Source organism: Temnothorax americanus, unplaced genomic scaffold (assembly GCF_048541705.1).
Source record: "Temnothorax americanus isolate GAGA-0224 unplaced genomic scaffold, ASM4854170v1 Scaffold5, whole genome shotgun sequence".
NCBI lineage: Eukaryota > Metazoa > Arthropoda > Insecta > Hymenoptera > Formicidae > Temnothorax > Temnothorax americanus.
The window spans coordinates 3,371,719-3,399,438 of record NW_027509657.1 but is presented as its reverse complement, the minus strand read 5'-3'; the positions used below and the strand labels follow the sequence as shown (position 1 = coordinate 3,399,438).

Genomic DNA, 27,720 nt, shown 5'->3' with positions numbered 1-27,720 from the left:
ATGTTATTTTCGATAGTTCGAGTAAGGGATCGAGTATTTGGAGGAGAGGGGAGGACTCGAGAGCGAGATCATCGTTCGAAGAGGACGACGATGAATTCGTCGACGCGGAGGATGTGAGTTCCGGAAAGCCACCTATACAGTACACAACACCCGACACCGATCAGAACAAAGCGTTCTGGGTAATACGCTTGACAATCAAAGTCATATGTTTTATAATTGTATAAATCCTTAGTTTTAAATATTTTCGTAAATCGCTTGTAGAATCTAAAATGGTAGAACAATTCAATCTTTCATTCAAGAAACCGTAATGTAAAATAATTATTTTTACATTTTTATATCGAGTTTTTAATACAGACTCGTGCGATTATAAAATTTGTGGCTTTTATTAATACTACAGAATGGTCAGGTTCTTCTTATAGTTCAGAATCCTCTTGAATTGTAGTAACGACATAAAAATCTTTAATTTAATGAATACACTGCAAACGATGCAAAAAAAATTTATATTATTGTTTTATTCTAACTACACACTTATATTCTTCGAGATATTGCAATCAGACACGTGAGAATGTGGAAAATTTTCTAGCAATAGATTGCCTTCTGACAGTCATCTAAAAATATATTTGAAGTAACAGGTAATCACAATTTTAATCTACGTAATTAAATCATTTTATTATTCCCTTTCGAAAGTCTTCGTTGATTTTAACAATCTTTATAAAATTTCGAAAATTTTTCACAATTGATCTGATTCTTCGCGTTATTTTCTAGCTTTAATTTTCTTATGACTCTACCTTTTTTCAAACTTCATATTTCAATTCCAAAGTTTACACACACAGTTTCTTTGTATGTTAAAAGATTATGAGAAATCCATATGAATATAATACTTGTAATTATGTACAAATAAAAAATTGTGTTCGTGAGAAAGATCAGGCAAAGTGTTCTCATAAAATGAGTTAAAAATTCTTTTATAAATCTAATACATTAAATAAAAACCTAAAATGATTAAAAATAAAATAAATATTAAAACGGCTTTAAAAAAAGTCTGAATAAGGCTGGATTATTCTGTGCATTATTCTATGCATGAATTACTGGAACATTTTATTTGTCTATTTATTGAATTAAAGTGGTTTATGTTTGACGAAAGCTATTTATTTATGTTAGCTATAAAAAACCTGCGTGAATTTTCGCACTTCTGACGTCGTGATCAAGCTAGTGTAGCTATTGCGGATCCTCGGTCGTAATCTGTGCGGGTTGAGTAAAAAAAGCAGGGATTTACTCTCAGCTAGAGCATTTACTTGCTACGTGCAGAAGCCGTGCATTTATAGCCACGAGCAGGTTTCAAGACGAATGGAGTCTTTTAATATCCAACGTATTTAGCGACTAAAAATAATCGACGTTGATCTTGGTTTTTACTCGCGTGGTCTAATATGTCAATAAATGTTATTCGATAAGGCAGTTTAGATCCGGACAGTTCACTAACTTTATTTTTCATACTCTACTCTATACTGTGAGGAAAACCTCCCTCACGCTCAGACACACGTCGCGTCGCGTGGAATCTCGCGCAAGTCAAGCTTCCGATCTTGCGCAATGCTTGTTCTCAAAATATTTCGAATATTTGGCTACGCAAAGCAAGCATTCGTTACTAAAGGATCCCACGCACTTCCCTATCAGACATATTCACCCACTTTCGTGAAATTAGTAACCAAGTATTGGCATCACAACAGTCCAAATGTACGGAAATCTAGTTGATTACTGAATGTAATTGAAATGTAATTGAAATTACGATTACCATGTTATTACAAAATAATTGTAAAAATAAATATCTAAATTATTTTAGATCACATATATAATCACGATATATATTATTTTGTATATGTTAAATATTTATACAATCTCCCTGTCGCACACATAGACAGTAGTTAAAATTGTCTAATAGCAAGAGCCATTTAGACGGCCAACTATTTCGGCAACATCGACTGCCAGTCGAGAAACTAACTATATAATATTAACAACATGTGAGTGCGTCAATCAAAATTAGAAGTCATGCTCGAGATGTATCACAATAAAACAACGACATTCGGGTTCCATGAGCAATTGTGTTAATTGACCCCACATGCCGGGGACCAATTAACGCCGGCTACTTTGCTTTATCAGCGATTCCTCAAGCATGCGAGGGGTGCAATTTCGCAATCGGACGCTTTCACATGAGAACAGTATACGCAAACGCCATAACAAAACGCACTTGATATTTGCGCGGAACCCTCTCGTCGGTGCCCGCGGCGTTTATTGGTGCCGTGTGCCTCTCGCGTGGGGTCTCCCAAAATATCAATCTCATACCCGTCTGCAAATAATATACGTATACATCGCGCGCGAGCGCGCATCTAACACGACATTTACACGACGACGAGACTCCACCGACTCGACGCCGAACTTCATCAGACGTCTCATTCTTTTTTTCGCGTCGCGAAGCGTCGCCTGAATATTTTTAATCCATCCTCTTCCGGCTCTCGTAATATTATATTCTAGGTATCCTCCCCGCCGCGATATTTCGATATCTTTTGATTATTTACGAGCAGCTATTTCGATACGCGTTGTTTACGATAACGATAAACTGACGAACTTATAATCCCGTATTTTATGACTATTTGAATTATACAAGATAAAATTGCATTCGGTTTATTGCAATTATCTTTAACGATATTGCATTCCCGATAAGACTAGCAATAAGACATATAGTTAAATATAAAATACTATCGCTGATCACGTTTCAAGAATAGGTACAGAAATAAGTGAAACACGGAAATAAGTATTGAACCATCGAGATTGAGCTACGACACAATTTTGCAGAAATTTCTTTATACATATTACGTTATATCGGCAACCTCTTATATAAGTCAAAACGACACCGTTCTTCGAGAAAAATTGAAAAGAACGATGGTCTTTCTTTTCAATGATTTTTAATAATATATAGAAAGGCAAATATATTTTTTGGCTTCTTACGTGTATTATTATCACATTATTCTCACGAATAACGTCCGCGCGCGAGTTTTCTTCGCGCGTAGGTGGCCGGGGGATATTGGTGATGTGTGAAACATTCCGACCCAATTACATCGCCGATTGCTCTCTCTCTATCTCTACTTTTCGTTCGAGTTCTATTTTTCCGCACTCCCACGCGCGTGGCCCGGAACCACCTGTTTGGCAAGGGATCAAGGCGCCGCGCGCGGCGAAGCTTTTTTTCGGCGGACTCGAAGGGAAAAAATCGACAGGGAATTTCTGAGTCAGGAGGAGTGCCGACCGCGCATTTTTATCACCGTGTCGGGTAGCCTCGGCAATCTGATACTCTTTTGTGAAACGGAAACGCGAACGAACGCGCCAGTAAGGGATGATCTCTCTATTTTCGCGCTGCTAGATACATAAAATTAAAAAAAGATAGATATAATACTAAATGTCATAGTGTTACGACGCGGCGCGTCTCATTGCAAAACCGTCAAAAGTCGCGAGTGGAGCGTTCACGGTTGATCGTAAACGGTTCGGTTTATGGTCGCTCGCCGTCACTCTTAAAGAATATTTATATGGCGCCTTTATGAACTATCGGAGATTTGTTGTTCCCAACTGCAACCCGCTATTTTTATTGTAGCGATCTCTAGTAAATTTGCGAATAGATTAATTAATCATTCCTTACGTTTCATAAATGAAGCGGAACGAGAAGCGTAACAAGCGCGAGATTTATATTCCCTCGTATTTCACCCTTTATAAGTGATATCTGATATCTATTTGCGAAATATGTAAGATAAAGACATTGCGGGAGTTAGATAATTATTTTTAAATAAATAATCATTTATGGCAAAATAAGTCTGTAAGAGCTTTTATTTCTTGAGTATCATGAAAAATTGTAAACGATATATAAAAGTAAGAAATAATTTTTATTCGATCAAAATCAAATCAAACGTTCGAGTTTAAGAGGAATTTTGCACTTTTAATGGATTATTTACACTGACGAAGCGATAGTTAAGCATTAATATTTTTCTGATCTTGGACATGAAAAGCGTTGCTGAGGAAAAATAATTTCTTTTTTTCAAAAATCTTAATAGAATCGACATATTCACAGTTCTTGGTTACGTCGTTTCGATTGAGGTCGTAGCAAGTCGCAGCCATAAATTATTAAAACCGATTATTCAAACATGCATTTCGCTATGAAAAATAAATTTGAGTATTTTCGCGACTGTCGCACGCGGTAGCAGTGGCGGCGACGGCGGCGGCGGCGGCGACGACGACGGCGACGCGACATCAACGATTTAACACGGAGGATAAAGCTGAAGAGAGATGAATTTAACGAAGCGTACACCCGCATCGGAAGTTCCCCGTTCTCCTCCTGGTATCAAGAGATCCCAGGAGCTGCGCGAAGCAAAACCGTTCCTCCGGAATTCGCACCAGACTACATCGACCCCGTTTCGTTTCTTCGCGCAAATCGCAGATACAGGCCGCTCCATAAATACTCGCGAAAAGAAGAACGTCGAGGAGAAGAAGAGAAAGTGGGAGGAAGAGGCGGGGGGGATATCATCGAGAAGATCGGCCACTGGTATCTGAACATTCTGAACTGGAAAATCGTACAAAAGAAGCGACGGGGAAGAGCAAGATGAAGAAGCTCGAAAAAGTTCGGACAAACTCGAGGAAAAAGAGCGAGAGAGGGGAAAAAAGAGAGACAGAGAGAGAAAGAGTAGACAGGCGTAACCGGCGTAACGTAGAAAAGTTGCACCCGGCACACTGCATCGAGATTCAGGAGAAGGAGAGGCTACGCCAAAAGAGAGACGAGGGAGCAGAAGGGTGGCGGAGAAAGGAGAGCGGTCGGTTGGCATGGTGGAGGGTGCGGAAGAATGACGGGGGAGGGTGGCGAAGGGGAGACGGAGGGGCGCGCGCGGCGCGTTTCTGGAGTCGTCGGGACGCCGAAAATAGCGTCCCGATATGATGACGCCCGGAGCGGGCCGATCCTAGATTTCAGTCAGTTCGCAAGCTCGAAAGCCGCTGAGCAGTAGTAGCCCCGGATCCAGTGGTCTCGCCGCTCTGATTTCTTTTTCCAAACCGACAGAGTCGAAAAACTCGCGGACTCTCTCTCTCTCTCTCTCTTTCTCCCCCTCTCGTCTTTTCCTCTGTTCACCGTGTCCTTCTCACCCTCCCGAGAGAGTCGCCCGAATACGACAGTCCGCAGTTGATTCTGTCGCCTAGGAGAGAGCGCATCGCGACGACAGAAGACGGAAGAGGGTAGAACACAGAGATGGCGGACGTAGAGAGTGTAGTGTTCACGACCACCGAGCGCAAGGTGCGCAAAGTGAAGAAGACGAGCAAGCGCCGGGAGAGCAGCGACCAGAACGCGTCGGAGGTCACGATCACCGAGGTCGACGGCACGCAGAACAACCACCACGCCATCGAAGAGTATGTGCTGGCTGACGATACAATCCGGCAGACCCGCATAGCCTCTTTATCACCTTTTCTTTCTTTCTGCTCGTCTTAACGACGACCCGTCGTCGTCGTGGTCACTGTCGTGCTCGATTCGCATCATTTGGGAGCGGGATTTCGCGAGCGTCACCCCCCCCCCAAAATTACGCGCGCGCGCGACCAGAATCATGATAGCAATGGTGATGGTAGCACAGACAACACGGACATTCGAGAGCTGGTTGCGCCAAGTTTGATGCTGATCTCGGTTATAAGTGAATCTTTTTCTTTATTAAGTAGGACTGTAATATAGATCATTAAAGGGTAGTGAACTAAGATTATTTAACAAAGATTGTTGGTACAACCAGTCTAAAATAAAATGCAAAAGATGCTCTAATAATAAATGTTATGTTTGGACGTCTTTTGAATTTTGATGTTGTTTGAGAGTTTGAGAGAAAAAAAATGGTATAATATTTAGCTGACTTCTATGTTCGATACTATAAGCGCGAGAAAATACGTCTTGTGGCATTTCCATCGATAGCATCAAAGTTACGTCAATTTTAAAATTCAATTCTGTTGAGCTCTTTATAGATAATCTACACAAACTAACATAATCGTATCACGCGAAAATTAATATCTTTGGTTATAAGCGACGTATCCTTGCGGTTTCATTTTGTTCGCGACTCGATCGTAACCTGGAAGACGACGACGCGTTTAATCTCAAACACCCTTTCACTCCGTTCGCTCGAACTGCGGGCGATTTACGAGCGGCCGAAAATACTCGCGAGTGAAGAAAGATTAACTTCGGGCATCGCTTTTCCATCTCGTCACGCGAGCGAAGACCGCACTTGCCGTATCTAAAACGATATCGCTCGTCGTGAATGATCCTCTCCGGATATCCCCTGACATTTCGTGACTGCGGGCCACAATTCGACGGACGTACCTTGCCGTATCTTGGCGAAGGACTAGGGTGACGCTCCAGGAACTCGAGCCTTTCCAAAATTACATGAGAAAAAGAGAAACGGCTCTTCTTTCATAAGATCGCATGATTGTCTTATCAGCCTTTGAAAAGCCACTATAGTTACGGCGATTCTATTCTGCTTAGAAAAAAATGGGAACGGTGTATTTTATTTCTGAGATTGTCAATTTGATCGAAAAATTGAAAATGAGAGAAAGAAATTTTAAATGGTGCTATATTTATTTATTACATGCATACATAAATTAGGTGCGTTATCTGGAATTTTAGAATTCACTGTTTTAGATCATACATGTCTTTTTTGCGTTAAATTAAAACTGCGTTTATTAAAACTTAGAGTTCCATGCAAATTTCAAGAATGAAATGGATGCGACAGATATCAGTAACTACCATGTAAGAAAGTTATAAAATAATTGGGACATTTCAAAAAATTTTACAATGTTATATCTTGATATTTATGTATCTTTTCCTTATGCAGTATATTTTTTATGAAAAAATATAATTAGGAGTATATACTTTGCAATAAGTATGATTGAGAAACATCTCTAACCTTTTTCTCGTTAATTAACGGTTTTTCAAGGGCTGATAAAGCAAGTAATTGTCATTGAGAAAGTAAAAAAAGAACACTCGTTCGACTCGCGCAATGAAAACGCTCAGAACAAGATTTGTACAGTCATACGCGCGTCACGATATAGATATGACTTTGTACAGAAATACTCAGCCAGCACATACAACAGCACTCATCCAAGGTACATATCACCAGCACGTATCAACGATTCCGTTCGCCATGATCGCGTATAATACATGAACGAAAAATGCGATCGAAGAATTCTCGACGAGAAGTAAACCACGATACTTTGAGAGGAGCGATTTTTTAGCTATCTCATTGCAAGTTGGATATTTTATGTCACTTCCACAAACTTTTGAGAGGAAATATTTCAATTATCATAAATGATTTTTCTCTTTTAGTAGCATTAAACGTTCAAAAATCAGCGTAGGAATAAGGCATAGCCCAAAATGCGTAGCAAAAATTTAATTTAAAGGCATAATTGACGATTAAAATTCATAAATTTTAAACTAACTCACGGCACATTTATGCACTCATAACTGGAATTTATGAGTTCGAGAAATCTCAATAATATTCAAATCAATAAACTTGTTCTTTCTTTTATATAGAAACAACAAGAGATGTTTAAGCCATATATAAATATTATAAAGATAAACTATTATATCAATTAGTATGCAAACTTAACATTATGAAACAATTTAAATCGACATGTTTTCAACAATAGTTACATGGTAAACATGAAACTACTGATACCAACGTCAACGGTGTACATTACGTCATAGTTTGCAGCAACAGAGTCAAAGTACCACTATACGCAAACATTGGACAATACTCTCTCTATTATAAAACAAACTAGGTTACATAAAGATATACAAAGCAACGCAAACTATAATGACAAACATATAAAATATTTATTAAATCTTAATTTTTCCCTTTTTACTTATTCATGTGTAATATAATCGTAGAATGGAAATTATAAGAAGCTAAACATTTTCACATGTTTTTCAAATATGCACAAGTTTTTATTTAAATGTTTTATGAATCTTGTTATCATATTGTTTTACTAACATTTATTATTTAATTAACCTACTTTTAAATTTTATGCTGGGTGTGCGTCCTATGTATCTCTTTTAAGATGTTTTATTAAAGGAAGAGCATTTTTTATTATGCAAAATGTCAATTTTGATATATAGCTCCTTGTGATTTTCTAGTTTAAAGATCATCGCACAAGATTTGATTTAGAATTAGTTTTGATACAGAGCTACATTGAGAACTGACTGATGTAAAAGCTCCGAGATGAATCTTCACGAGTGTGTCACGCATTCTAAACGCTTGGTATTCGCGTTGCAGTTGATTTTCAGTGGCGAGTACACAAAGGCGATGAACAAGGACTGGCACAGCGGCCACTTCTGTTGCTGGCAGTGTGACGAATCCCTGACAGGACAGCGCTACGTTCTCAGAGACGAGCATCCTTACTGCATTAAGTGCTACGAAAGCGTTTTCGCCAATGGCTGCGAGGAATGCAACAAAATCATCGGCATCGACTCCAAGGTATTTCTATCATACGAAAAAAGTGTTTTATATATAACTTGTTCAAACATGCTTCTCCATTTATATATAAAAAAAAAGAACAGGACTTTTATTAGCTTTTAACTTAGATGTAGACAATTTAAAATTTCTCCCTAATTTTCTAATGTATCAATTTTTGAAACAAAGATCATAACTCGGTGCTAAACTATTTAAGCCATAAATAATAAGACGTAACAACAGACGCGAATAGCTTTATAGAAACTACATATTTGCGTGTTGCATGTGAACAAGATATGCTAAGTCAGAGTCGTCCAGAAAATCGTCCTTGAACGTTCTTGAGCTAGGTTACGCATTTCGATGCGTGCGCGAACGATAAATTACTTCGTTTGTTGTACAGCCTAGAGGCGTAATTAGCGGCCGTCGAATGATTACGAGACCCGGTGTCAATAGATGGAGAGGCATGGGCGTTGACTTACTCATTTCTAGAAATAGAAGCGATGATGCAGGTGCCGTGTATCGGGCTTCGAGCACCGCGCGCGATTTCCGCACCTCTCTCTTTCCCGATCGCCTTTATTATAACATTTCGTTCGCTCCTACGCGCAAAAATCAACGACCTGTAGTGGGAAAGTGAAGACGTTATTTTCCTCGCGACAATCATCATCGCGCGGAATTACGTAATTCATATGATTAATAATACCATCAGTGATCTCAGCATCCGCAACGGTTTCCAGAAATTATTTAGATAAAACACACGTGACGCTGTTTGCGGAAGATTGATCAAATTCTTCTGTAATACAAAACTTGATACGCTAATCGCATTTCCCAAATGAAAATCGTGCGATTTTAGCTCTCTCAGGATCGAATTTTTACCAAGAGAAACATTTAAATGAATCGCTTTCACATCGCTGCGTAAACGAGCCTGTAATTTTTCGACATTTAATATATATTTGATGAAACAGTCACATAATAGATTTATCCAAATTACAGAAGTAAAATAAAATTACATAAGATAAAAGTAAAAAAATAAATGTAAACTGAAAAGGATTAACGCAGTTCAATGTCGTTTTCAGGATCTGTCGTACAAGGATAAGCACTGGCACGAGGCCTGCTTCCTCTGCAACAGGTGCAGAGTGTCCTTGGTGGACAAACAGTTCGGTAGCAAGGTGGATAAAATCTACTGCGGCAACTGCTACGACTCCCAATTCGCCAGTCGTTGCGATGGATGCGGCGAGATCTTCCGTGCTGGTACGTATATAGTCGTTAATACTGTAGTTAATTTTTATTTTACGCACGACAGTTAAAGAGATCCTTACAATGTCACGGAACCTCGATCTAGTCTTTCAAATGTAAATACGTTTATATGATCATGATTTATTTATGTCTGACGCGGATATTACAATTGTTTATATAGCTATTTATAGCACGTATACGCAAACTGTGAGAAATGCAGTTTTCATTTATTTTTTATAATGACGCAAGCAGAACCATTGAAATTTCATAAAACTTTGGGAGATTTGCATTTAGGTGTTACCCGATAAAATATAATCATTGAAAAAAGAAAAATCTGTGTCTGTGATCACTAGATTTTGCAATGAATGAAAGTATTTTATTTTTATTCTTGTTCCTCTCTTTTTTTCGCATTTTAAACGAAAATAGAAAAAATAGGAAGTTAGAAGAAGTTACGAATTTTATGATGCAATAATATAGTCTTTGTAATTTACTGCATCGCGTAAACTTTCTGACAACCATTCGATTTTAATGAGACTAAATATGTTTTCTAAAAGTGATTAATGTAAAAATAAATTTAAACGTATAAAAATACAAATAAACACACACACACAATCAATCCAAAATGCAATACAATCAACGCGATCGATAAACATAAATGATAAATGTTTCAATTAATCAGCTATCTCTGTCTGGATGACCACATCGGCGATTATATCGTGAAACGTAGACAAACGTGAGAAGAGTATAATTTACGAAGTGAGAGAGATAAATACGGAGGTAACAGTCATGGCGTACAATGAAAGGTCGAGTCAGAAACAAATCTCCTAGTAATTTCCACCTACGACCGCGTTAACACCTGTTCTTGATCGATCGTTGGCGAATCGTTCCCCGACAGTGATTCATGGTGTCAGGTACGAGCGCGAACGACCGAGAAAGAAAGAGAAAACCGATAGATCTTGCATTCGGCGTTTCTTATTAAGGTAATCGAGTCAAGGCTCGGGCTCCAGACGCGGGCCAATTATTGTGAGCCGTTTTGAGACTGAGTACGTCATTTTATACGTCTAATTCACCAGCTCTCTTATAATAGCATTAAATCGTTTTGCATAAACATCTTAATTAAGCTGCATTTATCTTTCTCTCGTATTTAGATATCTTGTTCTACCTCTTGAAATGGCTTTTTTCATGGATCGATCTCAAAGTTAGTCTTTTTGCACAAAGCTCTCTCGGCTATGAGAATGTATGACAGATAATAAAGCCGATAAGTGTGGACAATGAGAGTGTTTATCTTGCAACATGCTAACAATAAGTCTGTTTAGATTTTACTAAGTATTAATTTTATTTCTTTGATTGTTTCTTATTTGAAGAAAGCTTTTTCTTCGTCTACGAAAATGTATAGGCAAAAGTCGTAAGAATCATAACGCAGGACTGGATTTATAAACATTTCGATAGAATTAATAAAATATAGTACACAACACATATATGACATTAAGCTCTATACTGTCTTTAATTTCTGCATTGGAAAACAAACCGTTCTGTAAATTAATGGAGCACATCGAAAGGCAATCTTTCCGCATCCCATGCGAAATCGAAACGCGCACGTAAGTGGGTCAACTGTGAAGATTAGTGGTCAACCGTGACGATCGACCTTTTTCGAGATAAATCGACGAAGGAACCGGTCGTTATCCGAGATGATAATCGCCATATCCACACAACTCAAAGTTTGCTTAAAGTACGCGCAACCTTCAGCAGATATACCACGAGAACGATGACAGTTCACATGCACGATTCACGATCCATTCAAAAGATTATGAGACATTTAAAAAATGTTATAGAGAACCTCGGCAGAGTAGCACAAATGTCGTTTTACCCAAGATAACTAGGATATAATTTAAATATCTGAGCGTTCAAAGTGTGTTGACTCATGGATCTTGATAATCGATGAGATAACAGATGAGATAAAGATGAGAGAAATTCTCGCTCTTTGAATAGATGGCATTGAAATATCTGAGGATTTGATTGTAGAAGATTGTGAAAAACTAAAAAAATAGAGAAATTTTTTGTTCTAAAGTATAGGATAGAAAATTATAATCGTAGATCTAGGAAAAAGTAAGACCTTTGATGCTATAAAATTTCGAGAAAATATCGCAAACTATAATTTTTAATGATATATTATTTCACTTATTTTCAAAATTTGTGACGCAGTGCGCTCTAATAAAATTCGCTTATCATCAGGATCCAGCTCGCATTGTTCTCACAACATGGTTGTTCGTTAGGGAAGATTTGCGTGACATATTGAGGAAGGTCGGACGGCGTGGGAGTTAGGACGAATTCCAATTTAGCTTCTAGACAGATAAAAAGGATTAGCTGACGTCGGGGTCAATTCGAGAAATTGTCGGCGTGAATGATTCGGTACCAACGTGTGTCCGTATACGGAGCTCGACATTTCGCGAACTATCGTATCAATCTTTGAAATCGTTAATAAATTCTGAACCGGATTCATGATACCGCGAACATGCGATCTGTTCGAACATCGAAGTTTCCCGTTTCCTTAATGTCCGTTTCCGCCATGATACTCTTCCGATATCGATTGAAGAATAGATTGAAGAGAGTTACTTATGGACACTTATACGTGCAAAGTCATATGGAACAAATTTTCCAGACAACCGGTTAAAAGAAATTACGAATCATTAATCATTCAATGTCCGCAGAGAAATCCTCAGGCACTGTAATGTAACGAAATGTGAATAACAGTCCATAAATAACAACTGACAAACTTTTATATTAAATATGTCATGTACTTATTTCTATTTGCAAAATCAGTTAAGAGATATATTATTCCAAAGAAAAATGTATAGAAGTTGCCAAGAAATATAAAAGATTTCAAATAGCTTTTCTCCACGCGAATTTGTCATTTGCTGCTCCAAATTAGAAAACTTCAGGAAAGTTGCCATTGCATATAGAATAGCACGTACAATTAATGTTAGAGAAAACGAATCCATATTCCCTTAATAATAAATTGTATATATTATTTGCTACACTATTTTTGACATTGTAGAAGCTTAATTCGCTAAACTACGTGTATATTCAATCGCTTATACCTAGTTATAACTTCAAAGATATTAATATTGAATTGTATTAATATGTTGTAAAAAAAAGCCGATCTCTCAAATTAGACAGAAACTTATCGTTAAAATCGAGGTCGGGATTCTGCGCAATTCTGTATATATGGAAACAGGTCGCATTAGATGGATATATAATTTCAATTCGCATAAGTCCATTTATAATCGAAGCTTGCAATATGCAGAATCCTTGAGAAACTTGTAACGAGACTGCGATAGAAATATCCTAATCGAAAAGGAAGTGCGCGTGACTTATTGAGAGATCTTAAATTCTTCTTTGTGACGGGTTTCACTTTATTATAAAAATATTACGTGAATTATCTCGTGTGCTATTTAAGTCAGTATAACTCGAGAAGTGCCTTATGTAAATTTTTCCCAGTTGAAAAGGTGGGTTGTCTAGAACTAAGAATCCCCCACAGTGCGTCTTTGATCAACACGGATCCACGGTCTCGAAATCTGAAGGCGCGTGTCCAGATATAATCCGCGGGCACCAACCAGCGTAGAATGCCTCTCTCGTTGGCTATATAACGGCCAAGTTATCACACGGTAACACACGTTGCGCCTGCCCGCAACGGTGACTCCAGCGAGAACCGACGAGCGGTCTGCCTTCAGTGGCTCGTAAGACCTCGGCCCAATCGCACGGCTCGATTCTCCACGTTCGATTATTCGGCACACATTCGGATTACGGGCTTTTCTCTCTCCTCCCATTATCTCGCGATTTATTTCGCACTTTAATTAACTCGAATTAAACAGGAATTAAGGCTTATATATATATAGTTCGGAATTGAAATGACAGTTTGGATAAACTGGTAAACGAGCGCCTAAATTAAACATTTGAATTAAAAAAAATAATCATAACTAATTCGCGACTGTCTCGCGTAATTCTATCTTAGACGTCGTTAATTATAGTCACAGGTCAGATCCAATCGCGATCATTGCAGAGCGCCGCGCCGGCCGTGTGTAAAAAGACGCCCGCGAGAGCTTTGTTTCTATACGAGTTCGCGTTTCGCGTAAACTTCGCGGTAGCCGGCAAATGCACGCGTGTTTGTTTGTATAAACGTTTTTGAGAGAAAATATGGCCACCGACGCGTTGAGTGAGCGACTGTCGAGCAAGCTGCACCTGCTGACGAAGACGGTGGGTGAGGATAGAATCAGAAGGGCGAAAGAGAAGGACGAAGATGTCGCGATCTTCAGCATGTTCCCCATGGAGGGCGATCCTACATTCAAATGCTGTCTGGGCAAATACTGCCTGATCGGAGACCCGAAGAAAACAGACCCAGGTGACGATCGCGACGATCGTCCGTCTCAAAAACGGATTATGTCGCAGCGTTGACATTCATTAATATGATATAAATATCGCAACCACATATGTGGCGTATATTCTTGCATTGAGTTAATAATGATGGAGAAATGAATTCATGAGCATTTCCTTAATAATACATTTTCACCGAAATTATTATTTACCATGACGTTCTTGACATCGAAAGCTCGCCAAAGAACCTTCATATTCAATCGCCTAATATAACTGCAAAGTTAGTAAAGTTAGTAGAGGCATATATATTGTGAAAAAATCGATTTCAAGTTAGACGAAAATCCATTAAAATTGAAGTCGAGATTTTACGGTCGGAGCTCACAATATGCGAAATCCTTGCGAATCTCGTAACGTGACTAGGATAGAAATATCTTAATCACAAAAACGAAATTCGCGCGATAAGAGCATTAATTGCAAATTAATTGAGAGATATATTCTGTCAACATTAAATCTCTCATGTCATAGCTTTTCGAATTTCACTACGTTACAAAAATATTACGAGGATTATCTCGTGCTACTTAAATTAGTGTAATTTGAAAAGTAATGCCTTATGCAAATTGTTCCTGGCTGAGAAAGGGAATTAGTCAAAACTGAGGGTCCCCATAATGTGTCTTTTGATCAGCGCGCATTCATGGTTGTCACCGCATATCCAAGAGATGCGATATAATCCAGGTATAATCCGCCGATATTAATCAAAGCCTTTTTCGTTGGCTGTATAACGACCAACTTGTCACACGATCACACAAGCGGCTCGCGGCGCAATAATGACTTTAGCGAGAGCCGAAAAGCGGTCCGCTTTCAATTTGTAAGACCTCGATCCAATCGCACGTTCGATTCTCCACGTTCAATTATTCGGCTCGCCGGTTTACGGTTTCTTCTCCCCTTCCTTTTCTCACAATTTATTTTACGCTTTAATGAACTTGATCCCCTATTTGCTCAATATAAAAAGGAACTGAGTTTATAGACCAAAATTGAAATGACAAATTTAATAAACTGTTAAATAAGCGCCTAATTTAAACATTTTAATAAAAATAATCATATTGATATGATAATTTTCAATTATAATTATTAAGAATATTATAAATTATATATTATAAATTAATTCGCGGCTATCTCTCGCGTAAATTTATCTCGATGTCATTAATCATAATCGCAAATTAGATCTAATCTTGACCATAGAACACCTTGTAAAGAGGCGCGCAAAAGTTGTGTTTCTGTAAGATCGCATTTCGTGTAAACTTCGAGTGGCAGCCGGTACATACGTGTTTGCTTGTACAAACGTTTCGAGAGAAAGATTCAACTGCGATAGAAGATATCTCGTATGCCACACAAAAATCAGTTTATACTGAGTGAGTACTTGTTGAACAAATGGCGCACAAGGAACGTCTGTAGGTAAAGACGGAAGAGAAGAGAACGGCAAAGAGAATGTCGCAATTTTGAGTACATTCTTCATGGAGGGTGATCCTAAGTTCAAATGCTGCTTGAACAAAGACTGTCTAGTCGAAAACTCGAAGAAAACAAATGATCCAAATGATGATCGCGACGATCATTCGACTCAAAAGCGGATTATGTTGCAGTGAACATAAATTAACATTTATTCGTATGATATACTATCATAATGCAATCGCAAACAGATATAGATATAAGTAATAATAATAATTTATAATGTAAATATTTTTAGGAATACGTTGGAGATATATCGTACAGAATCGTCAAATCATTATTCAGAAGCATTAAATCAAAAGACTTTTATTCAATTAATTAAAGTTGCATTTAATATAATCATATATTAATATATTCAAAATTATACAACCACGTTTGAAAAAGTGGTATAATCAGATATGTCAAGTATTAAAGAGAAATGATACTTGTGCATCATTAAGATTTTCATCTTCGATATATCTGATAAGATACACATAAAGAACCTTTGATTTGTTCTCGCGTTCTTGCAAAACGAGTTTTGCAACATAAGGGCTTATTTTCAAAATTGTCCTAAGATTGAAGGAACTTAGGTATATCAGAACCGGTTGAACGTAATGATATCGCAACGTATATGGGGGAAGAAAGAGAAAAAGAGAGGAAGAAAAGGGAGATGGAGAACCTCGAGCGTGACCTTATCAGGAAACACCAGTGCGCACAGTTGCTCGACTGTGTACGGTGCATTCGGCTGTCTAATTGCTAGTTGCCACCTGATGCAAAGCCTCAATTCCCAAACGATCAACAGGCATCGAATCGACGCGACGCATCAGCTCGAATTTTTCTCGCGCAATTTAGTTTACACTCCGACACTAATGCGTTTGTTCTGTAATTATCGGCCTCTTCGTCGTTATCGTCGATGATAATGCCCGCGCGGAAGATTACCAGCGAGTCTTCCCGTCGCCGTGTACGTCCACGTGTGGGTTTTGCATGATGGTTGCGCTTAAGCCTGACAAATATTTGCACGGAATCGCAGCATGGAGATCGAGGAAATCTCGGTTGTCACAACGCAAATGCTGCATTACGCGTTCTTATTCTTTTAATTTAATTGCACGTGGAGATACGAACGAAGGTGTAACTGACAAATATGGTTATTCAAATCAGCCACTTAATAGTATCATCAGTAATATAGACGCACGACAGTCATCCGTAAAAATAACTACGAGTTTTCGAAACGAGTAAACTCGATAAGTAAATTGGAATTAATCTCGAAAAACAGTTGGGAAGGAATAATTTAATTCGATAAGCATAATAGGTTCGTAGGAGTGAAGAAATTCTTTATGGTTGTATTATATGTGTAAAAAATCTTGTTCTATAAAAATAACTTGTTCGGCAGACAAACATATGCATAAAAATCTGAGTTTATTCGGTAAAATTTCAGTATATATAAATAAAAATGTTAGTTGTATTTAATATTGCTCGTAATTGCATTAAATATAGATTATATCATCGAACGATATCAGACTGTGTTGATTGTGTGAAAATGCGGAAATAAGATATAGTCACGTAGGTGACTAAAATATGATAATGGCATTCAATCGATTTGCATCTAATCTTTCTTCTATGAAAACACTTATATCATGCAAATTGTCCTGTATTATTACAAAAGTGCACGTTTATTATACAATTTAAAAAAAACTACGTGGTTGAACTCTAAAGCAAATTATTCGTACATACGCTGATAGAAAAAACTTTTTTTATTATATCTTTTTTACAAAATTTTTTAAACTCAACCCTTTCTTGATAAAAATAGAAAATTTGAACATCTTCTTTCTTCTTAAGTTATTTAAAATATACAATTACGTCTCGTATTAATTTCTTTATTATAAAAAAAATTAAAAAAAGAGTTTATACAAAATACTTCAATATTTATTCAAATATCTCTCTTTTACAAAATGTCATTAACACTTAATTTTAAATGTTTTTTTAACTAATGATACAGCCAATATAGTCTCTTAAAAGCAAGTGAAATTAAACTTTGAAGTTGATTAATATTTTATTATCTGCCTCTTTCACACGAGCTTTATTTGAATTTTCCTAAATTTTATTCATCTATAATCGCGAAAACTCCGAATTAATTTTAAATTGATCAAAAGATTGCTAGATAGAAGGAAGTGCGAGGGAACCTTGGACACTCCGTATAGGCGGGCAGGTTTGTACATACGACGATTGTGCAGGCTCGCGTATCTATGATTGATTTTATTGCAAACGTGACTCACGACATCGTATACGTCCAGATAGTCTCAGCACGTGTACGCGGTTAAACATACTGAATTGCATGCGCATTCTATCGCGGCTTCGTCGAATCAAACGGGTAATTTCAAAGGAAGCATATCTGCGATTAATTTCTAATTCATAACGAAAAAACCAATTAGCGATTACGATCGTTTCGTCACGTACCATTAAATTGGGAAACATTAGTCGAAGTTACGGTGACGAAAGTCAATCGAAAAGGATATCTTTTTTAATTGCATAAATGTTTAAAAGAACACATGTGTTCTGACACGCCGTAATTTATTCGCTCAAATACGTAATCGGACGTTGTCAGCGATTATACACGATGATTGACGTAAAAATCGTTGTGAAACACCTTGGAATTCATTTTAATGCGATGAAAAGGCCTACATCGCGACTGCGTGTTTAAGGCTCTGCGACGAAAAAAAAATATATGCAACTCGTTTTGATCGTCCCACCAGAACTTTTAATATACGTTACGTGTTCCGAGAGAAGCGAACAATTGTGCAATTTGTAACGAACCGTCCTGTTTATATACATACGTCTTATTGCTGAGCTGGTAGAAAAAGGATCGATGCACGCGAGTGGATCGAGTTGAAAGGAAAAAAAATGGCATTGGCAATCGCGATGCAGTTATACGGATTATATCGAAATCGCATATCATCAAACATGATTCCATAAAGGGGATTCCACTCGATATCGATGTATTAATATGAATGATATCATCAATCGCTGCATAACGGCAGATCGTATCGTCGATACATACTTACTTGAATGTCAATCGGTGTGGCATGTCCAAACAAACGTATCATTATTGAGTTGCTGATCTCTTCCGCAAGTCTGATCCTTAACGTGATATTCAGGTTTCATTTACATAAGAATGCAAATATTCGACATTTAATTATGTGTGTATAGCTGTATATATTTCTGTCCAAATAATTAATCAAATGAAAAAGAGCATGACGCTGACATTACTTACTCATACATACAAAATTATACGAATATATTTATAGATAAATACATCATTAAAAGTCGAGAAGGCACGTCGCAGAATTAAAAACACAGCTGAAAGAAACTTTCATTTGGGAATAGTTTCGCGGGCATGAGATAAACAATTTATATACAACTTTGATCATTCATTTTCGTACGTTTAGCGAACAGAGTTTGCCTGGGGTCAGGAAATTTTCGCCCGCACGACAGCCTCTGCTTCTCGTTGAATTATATTTAGACCTGACGTAGGAAAGAGGAGGCAGCTTCCGCCTCGCGATAGAGTCAGCTTAGAAGGGTGCGTTACCAATTTGACGAGTAATGACCATAAAATTCATCTGAATGGATCATATTAACAATCGGCAAACATCGAAGAAGAAGAATGATGATAATCAATAATGGCATTCAAAGTTATGGAAATAGATATAGTGTTTCTGTTGAATTGTTTACTCGTCTGGCCAATGAAGGAACTAACAAGCCTTAATGGATGTCTATTGCTAAAGAAACAGTTAATTAAATGGATATCCAGTAGTTTGAAATATTTCATATGCATCTCGTGTTAATGGTGGCAACGAAAACACATTATAAGAATCGTGATATTGCGTTATGTATGTATATGAAAAGACTTATGCGTTAGTAGGATGAGTTTCAAATGATGTTTGAGAGTATCTGCGGTAATCGAAAAATCTTCCTCGTCACCGGAGCCGGGAGATACTTCATTACCGTGACGAACGAACAGGTCATTTAAGAGCGTGAATGACACTTCTTAAGTAGGTGTTAAAGCGCATCTCTCGTGCCTGACAATGAGGTGCGATTCCACACGGTTACCACGCGTCCTGTCAAGAAGCATAAATTGCTTTATGTCTTGAAATATAACTACAGTTACATTAAGCATTCGTATTTTTAAATATACATCTCTCTTGAGTGCCTTAAGTACAAACACTCCATTATTTTATTCATAAACTCCGTAACCAGTTTTTTTTGGTGGATTTTTATTTAAACATTCAATAATGTGGGTAAAATATCATTATTGTCATATCTATTATTTTTTTTAGATATTCTTCACATTTTAAAAGATTAAAAAGGATGCTGATAAGATTATATATAAAAGGTTACTTCACAATGGCGACTATATATAAATGTTTGATGCTGATGAAGGATATGTAAATATACCCAATTTTTAACATGTATACGCACCGTTCATAGCGCGAATAACACGCGTGGATTACAACGCGACGCGCATAAGATTACCACATCAGCCTTGGGCCATCAGCTTTATACATATACGGAGGTATTGCCTGGCTGACGTGACGTCACGAATCTCTACTTGAGTCATAGTGGTCCAGGAGGCGGCGTGTCGTGCACGAAAGATACATGGATATCAGAACGTCCATCTTTAATGTGCACTTTGAAAAGTATCGAAATAAGTAAACGCACTTGAAAATTCCACATGTAAATGACTATAAATAGCAAAAATAAAAATCTCAAATGTACATATACTTTTTTAAAAAATATTTAGATATTTATAAAAAGAAATGAAGATGTATATATATATATATATATATATATATATATATATATATATAAATTAAGAATATATGCTGCATGTTTATTTTGAACATCATAGATGTTCCAGTAAATTCTATCTGCAGATCGAATGCATTGATCTTAACGTATAAAATGTGAATATCTTCTTTAATGAAAAAAATAATAAAAATAAAAAAATTTTGGCGATATATATCATTTTTTTATTTGTAGCAAAATACTCTCTCAAAAAATGGTATAACTTTCGTAACATGAATTAATTGAATTTGCTTTAATATTTTTGATTCTGCAGTCTCAAGTTGATTACTATAACATAATTATTATGTCCACCGCGATCGAGATGTAATTAGTTGCTTGAATAACGCATGAACGGATGAATAATTAGTAGTTTGTGGACGGCCGCGGCGATTCAGTTATAATTGGAAGACTAGATTGAGCAAAATTTGACAAAGTGCTCAGTGACGAATAATTTAACGAATCAGCTCACGATGATTAGAGCTGGTATTGAACAGATATTGCGCGTTGTTCAATAATCACATCTATATCGGTGATGATAGAGACGATTATCGGCACTCAAGTCGATATACGATAATACAAACGTTATTCGATAGGGTAATGAGTAATCTTTTCAGACACATTGGAGATCAGTCAAGGAGAGAATTTAGAGTTAGTTTTTACAAAGTCGTGGTATATATAACATATTCTATCCGTCTATCTTCGAAGAAAAATTAGATGGGGATGAGATTTGAGCGTTCTTTAATGAAACAAGCTTTTCGATCGTCATCGAGAGAGATCTGTCGTCTCTCAGACGTGATCGTATGTCATAAACATTTAGGATCGAGCTGATGATTCACGAGACACGTTATAATACTTAATGTCATATTTAAGTGTGTCATTTGGCCGGGGTTTAGATCACCTTTCGAAATAGACAGAATTATTAATTCGTCTTTTTGCGTGTCTCTCGGACATAACAGGAAAAAACAACGCGAAAAAAAACAAACGCTCGCGCACTATCGTTCTTTGCGAATAGATTTGATTGCGTCGTCGTTGAATTGGATTCTACATGTGTAACATATATATATATATATATATATATATATATATATATATATATATATATCAATTTCAAAAGTTTTAAAATAAGATATAAAATTCATTAAATGTATAGAGAAAGAAAAATTATACAACGTAATGTATTATCTTAATTAAATGAAAAATTAAGAATGTGATATATTAAAATTTAAGATAGAAATAAATAAAATAAATACTTATTTCAAAAAATTCGTAAGTTTGCAAACAAATCGTACATAGAATTTAAAACCTAACATAAAAATGTTTAAAAAATATATAATTTTTTAATATATTAATTTAGTTCGGCACTTTTAAATATCTTTAGAAAATTTTGAGGGACATATTATATTCATATTCGTACATTTCATAATCATTTCACGTATGAAACAACAGATTATACCATAATCACCGTGTAATTATATCAAGATGGTGTAAGAATTTTAACTTGAAGTATGTGATTTTCAGATTAGTATGGCATTAGCAATAGACAATACGTTTGCGTTTCCTAGTCAATGATCTTCGGTGCTATCTGCCTGTTTTTCTCGAGTCACGGGCCAGAACGTGACCACGATAACGAACCGACAATACTCATCTGCTCAGACAACGTTACGTTACGTCACGTTTCTCGCATAACAATCCTAAATTTAATGAAAACAAGTAACCGAGACCTTTTTGTTCCTATTTATAGATCACGGCAATTTCGTGGTGGATGAGCAAAGTAATGTGAAAAAGAAATCCTAATGTTACGATTGTTCCGATGTGCTTTTATCTTCACGTATATGTATCGAAATACATCTTTGAAAAATCACGTCGAAAACCAAAGAGATTAACAGCGGAGATATTTTATTAATAAAGCCACATTTAAATTAACATTTTTATTTCTGAATAAAAGTCCTATTATATATACGCCTCAATAATTTATATTTCCTAATTCACCGCAATCACGCGGTTCGCCAATCAAAGCCCCGGGACCGCAGTGCGGTTAATTTCTTTCGGCCGTTCTTATTCCCGTGCGACTGTTTGCATCTGTACATGTGCTAATTCCGGATCGCGAAAGACAGCGCATCTATACGCGGCAGCAAAACGGGAACGCTTTCTATGGTCGAACAAGGTTCTGAACGAGGCAAAATGCGAAACCGTGGGCGAATTAAGAAATTCCGCGGATCGATCTGATTCGCTCGCAACGAACGGTGTTTTATAGACGAATAATGCCCAATAGGGAGCTCGCGAAGAAATTTACGAAAAATTTATTTCGCCATGTACGTAGCTGACGGAGTGCTCGAACGAAACACGCGATGATGCACGCGACTGCGATTTGCAGAATTTCAGCCAACCAGTCGCCGCACGCAACCACCCGCTCGTCTTGACGCTAAAACGCGGAGCGCAACAACCCCCGTTACACTTATTTGAAACTTGAATTTGTTTACAATTTCCTGCAACTTGCGAAGCAATCATCAGTAAGCGTCAATATTTTCTTAATCGATTGAACATAAATTCAACAGAGGGAATGAAACGATTTTGATAAACAACATAATAAGTAAGAGTGGAAATTGGAAGAAAAATTGATGCATAGATGGTCTTTTTATACCGTGTTTTAAACAACACACACACTTAAACAGTAATGTGCGCAAGTTTCTCTTCCTCTTCTACTTATTATTAGACTCGTTAAATATAAATAAAATATTGTGTTAAATATAGTTAAATGTCATTCAATCTCAAAGGCGCTATATTTATAACTCAATTTTGTTGCCTGCATGTTTCAGGCACCAAGAAGATGGAATACAAGACCAGACAATGGCACGAGAAGTGCTTCTGCTGCGTGGTCTGCAAGAATCCGATCGGCACGAAGAGCTTCATCCCGCGCGAGCAAGAGATTTACTGTGCCGGATGTTACGAGGACAAGTTCGCCACCCGGTGTGTTAAGTGCAACAAGGTGGGCCACTCCTTTCTCCGTATCGATGATTGCTCCGCGATCCCGTCTCGCGTTCGTTTATTGCGTGTCGCGCAAAAAGCTCGTCGAGCGTAACAGGCGAATCGAAAATGGGATCTCGTTGCGAGATCATAAATCTCAATCCGATAAAATCACTGATACAGATACTGCATTCGTATTGATGCTTTACCGTTACGTAGGTCGTTAAATGAAACGGCCAACAGCATTCGGTATTCATTTACCTCATATAATATAAACGTATCAATCACGAAATTATAGACGGTCTTTTATTTTTGACAAAACTCCTGTATGCTTTTAAATGTCCGCATGTTTTTAACATCCTTCCATAAATCTTTCATAAATCACTTGTAATCTTTGGAACTCGTTTCCTTTCTATTGATGCGTATGATGTAACTTCAATATCATCTGTCAAACGGCTCTTATATAATATATTAAAAGCAAAAACGTTATTAAAAAAGTTTTTTTATTTCTATATATATTTTTTATATCCTATATATCTACATATAGACACATATAGTCCTTCACCTTTTTTTCAACTTGAACTTTTATGCGGATATATAGTCAGTTAATCGATTCTTATACTACCGTTACTCTCTGTTTCTGCTATTTTCTTCGCATCGTGTTTTGAAGCGAAATTTTAGAGAAATAAGTTCTATGAAGTGTGTTTAAAAAACTCGAGTGAATTACGTCGCAGAGACACAACGGATCGATGAAACGACTTGTCCTACATGAGATATCGCGAACTGTTTGTTGCAGATCATCACCAGCGGCGGGGTGACATACAAGAACGAGCCGTGGCACAGAGATTGCTTCACCTGCAGCAACTGCAACAACTCCCTGGCGGGACAACGATTCACGTCGCGCGACGACAAACCGTACTGCGCCGACTGCTTCGGCGAGCTCTTCGCCAAGAGGTGCACCGCTTGCTCCAAGCCGATCACCGGTGCGTATCACCTTTATTAGTTATTAATAAAAAAAAAAATTTTTCTTGTTAATAAATATCGAACGATAAGTATTAAGAAAGGTTTAAGAAACTGAATCTTCCAAAAAATCCAACAGTTAATGACTTAAATGGATTTGACTGCCCAATAATAACCGATCATTCAATGGAGCGTTCATTGTTATTTGATAATAGATCTTTTAACGAATATACGCGCGTTTACCGTTAGAAACAATTCCGAATACAATACACAAACGCGATATAAGTGAACAGCTGGAATTAAGCTTAATCCAACCGCGATTTGCATCGATTAATTTGCAGGTATTGGCGGGACTCGCTTCATCTCATTCGAGGACAGGCACTGGCATAACGATTGCTTCATCTGCGCGGGCTGCAAAACTTCGCTGGTCGGACGTGGCTTCATCACCGACGCCGACGACATCATCTGCCCCGAGTGCGCCAAGATGAAGCTGATGTAAGGCGCGCGGCTTCACGACGACGACATTGACAGCGGTGTCGTCAGGGGAGGAGCGAAGGGAGAGGAAAGGATGAGGAGCAAGACGCACTCCGACGCGGAATCCGTATAGTCAAGCGGATTCCGTTGCACGCCATAATAATACCGTCGTCGCGAATCTTATTGACCGTCAAGTCAAACTTGAGACACGCACGCAGACGATAGAGAACGTTCGCAGAGCTCACATCGAGGGACGAGAGATCGCGAGGAGACGTAATAAAAATTATAAATTAAAAAAGAAAAACAGAACCTTCGCGTTAGCGCCGCGATAATTTTTGTTACGAATAACCGACGTGTTTCGACGAGATTTTCCGCGCCGACTTTCTTTCAGAGGACGGCCAAGCTCGCGAATCCTCTGACCAAGTCCTCGTCTTGGTCAGCACAGTGATTTCACGATCGTCGACTGATCGTTCGGAAAGGAAGGCGGCGCCGAGAGTCATTTCTAGCTTCGTAGTCGTAGCGACATTAGTCTATTCGTTATTTCGTTCTATACGTGTATTTATGAGGACACTGACGCGAATCTGCCTGTGTTCGAAATGATCTGCTCGATCACCGCGTGACATCGGGTAGTGAAAGAGATACGAACAGGAGAGAAGAAACAAAAAAAGGGGGGAGGATGCGCAACCAGCGAGCTTGATGAAGAGAAATCAAATCGCCTTACTGTAATAAAACGATCGTTGATATACGGACACGTCGATTAGGATAATGAATAAGCCTAAGCGCTCCGCGTGCTCTCGTGATGTTACTAATATTAATAACGTTTTTGCTTTGTACAATGGTAGAGAGATAAGCGCGCGTGTGCGCACAAAAAGAGAGTCCTACATATTATTATATATTCTTATGAAGAACTAAAAATTTGATATACGTATAGCGATGTTATTTCTATTCGACTCGCACCCGCGCGAAAAATGCGACGGTCTAACATGTACACATGTACACGCCACACACTGACACAGGTCTATCAGACACTATTTTTCCTTTTCTTGCCTTCTTTGTACGACACTCTGTTCTCTCGTATCTAATATCCGAATAATATAATGTCAGCTATTAATAAACGGAACTGCGAAATGAGAAAATCTATCTCTACCAATTTTCCATATATTACACGACGTTTTCCAAAACTGTCAATACATATATTCGGATTTTGAGAGAAAGTTATTTTAATGCACGAAGAATCGGCAGAGTGAAAAAATTTTTTTTATCAAAAGATTTATCGGTTCTGTATGTACACGTTACACATACGCGTGTCGTCAGTCGAAGCAGAATACGATAAACAATATGTACGTGTTACGGTTTTCACGATGTCCCGGCTCTCTTCTCTTCTCGGTCCTTTTCTCCCTTTCTCTCGTTCGTCGAGAGAAATATAGGCGCGCAACGTAAGGATCCATCATTACCCCGTGTAAATCGCGCGCGCGCACACACAAATACACACACGTCACTTACATACATACGCACACGCACACACACTCACATATGACACATGACACATGCGTACACGACACAGATATACACACACATGCTGCGAACATTTTTTTGCAATAACATGTTAAAAGAGTTTTGTTGAAAAAAAATGTAGGGGAAAGAGAAGGGACAAAGCTCTTATCCATTACATATGCACACATGTACACGGACATGCACGAGTATACTCACACATGCGAACGAGTGTGCGACGGACGCACACGCGGAAATACTAATTGTGGCCTTATCCGCACCGAATACCATAGGAGTAAAAAAAATGGGAACTAACTTACACAGTAATTTACTTCGTTATTTAATATCAAATCTGTTGTTATACAACGCGAACGAAGGTAAGTGTAACGCCGCGCGAACCGAGTCCACGAACACGGGAACTACGAGGCAAGTTCGAACCACGAACGTTCGAACCACACACGTGCTATAATATAATATGTATGTTATCCGACGGAGTCACTTACACACACTAATCGCCTTAATTAGTAAACGATAAAAAAAAGAGATTATTCTATATTCAGCGTATCCTATACACTGTTACACTGTAAAATTGATAAATAAATAAATGTAATTATTTACACAGGGGTTTTCTACCTCATCTCCTATCATCGAAAATTCTACTGAAATTGAGAATGATAGAGAGAATTCATTATACACGATGATAATGAATTACCAACTCACTTACCTCGTAATTAACGAAATTTTTGTATTTTTAACGTTAAATATTGTTGACACACAGAAATAAAAAGTTAAATAGTTATTTAATATATTAATATATACACATAATTAACAATATAGTCACTCAATATATTAATACATTAAAAAACTAAATAATTAAAAATAGCTAATCTTATTCAGGTACTTAAAGAATTTGATTTTTTAATAGTTTCAGAACACACCACTAGATTTTAAGTTTTAAATTTAAAAATTAAATTAAGAATGTAAATTGAATTTATTTTATAATATAATATTTAATTATAAATTCTAAATTCTTAATTTAATTTTTAAGTATATAATTTAAATATTTAGAATTTATATAATTTAAAATTTATACAGAATGTGTTGATTTTTTTCCACTTTTTGAAAAAAATAATTTATAAAAAAATAATTTAAATACTTTAAATAAATAATGAATATTAATGCTTATTCTTAATGCTTTTTAACAGCCTATTGATTAATTTACATGCTATTAATCTATTTAACATACGAATTATCAAAACATGCAATAAAAACAGCCGTTCATGACGAGAGGTAACGTACATATAATATGCATCCAGATGATCATTTAGCATTAAAGGGAAAATAATTTTAAATGCGATTTCCGATTTATATGCCTTTTTCAAAAATGGGTAATAATTCATACATGCAG

The 27,720-nt window shown here is 37.2% G+C and overlaps 1 protein-coding gene across 9 annotated transcripts in view; it reads left to right on the top strand.

The window, feature by feature from the left end:
• Positions 1-26,929, top strand: part of Lmpt (four and a half LIM domains protein limpet) — a 113,467-nt gene extending 86,538 nt beyond the window's left edge. For 6 of the 9 annotated variants that reach the window (XM_077418553.1, XM_077418550.1, XM_077418554.1 and 3 more), the window contains 5 exons: positions 8,322-8,522; positions 9,572-9,746; positions 23,240-23,409; positions 24,184-24,370; positions 24,689-26,929. In XM_077418553.1, coding sequence (XP_077274679.1) covers positions 8,322-8,522; positions 9,572-9,746; positions 23,240-23,409; positions 24,184-24,370; positions 24,689-24,846 — 891 coding nt within the window. In that variant the 3' untranslated portion in view covers positions 24,847-26,929. Of the gene's footprint in view, positions 1-4,989; positions 5,428-8,321; positions 8,523-9,571; positions 9,747-13,498; positions 14,131-23,239; positions 23,410-24,183; positions 24,371-24,688 lie in introns of those variants that run through there. The other 3 variants (XM_077418557.1, XM_077418559.1, XM_077418558.1) reach the window with 3 other exon arrangements.
• The last annotated feature ends 791 nt before the right edge of the window (positions 26,930-27,720 follow it).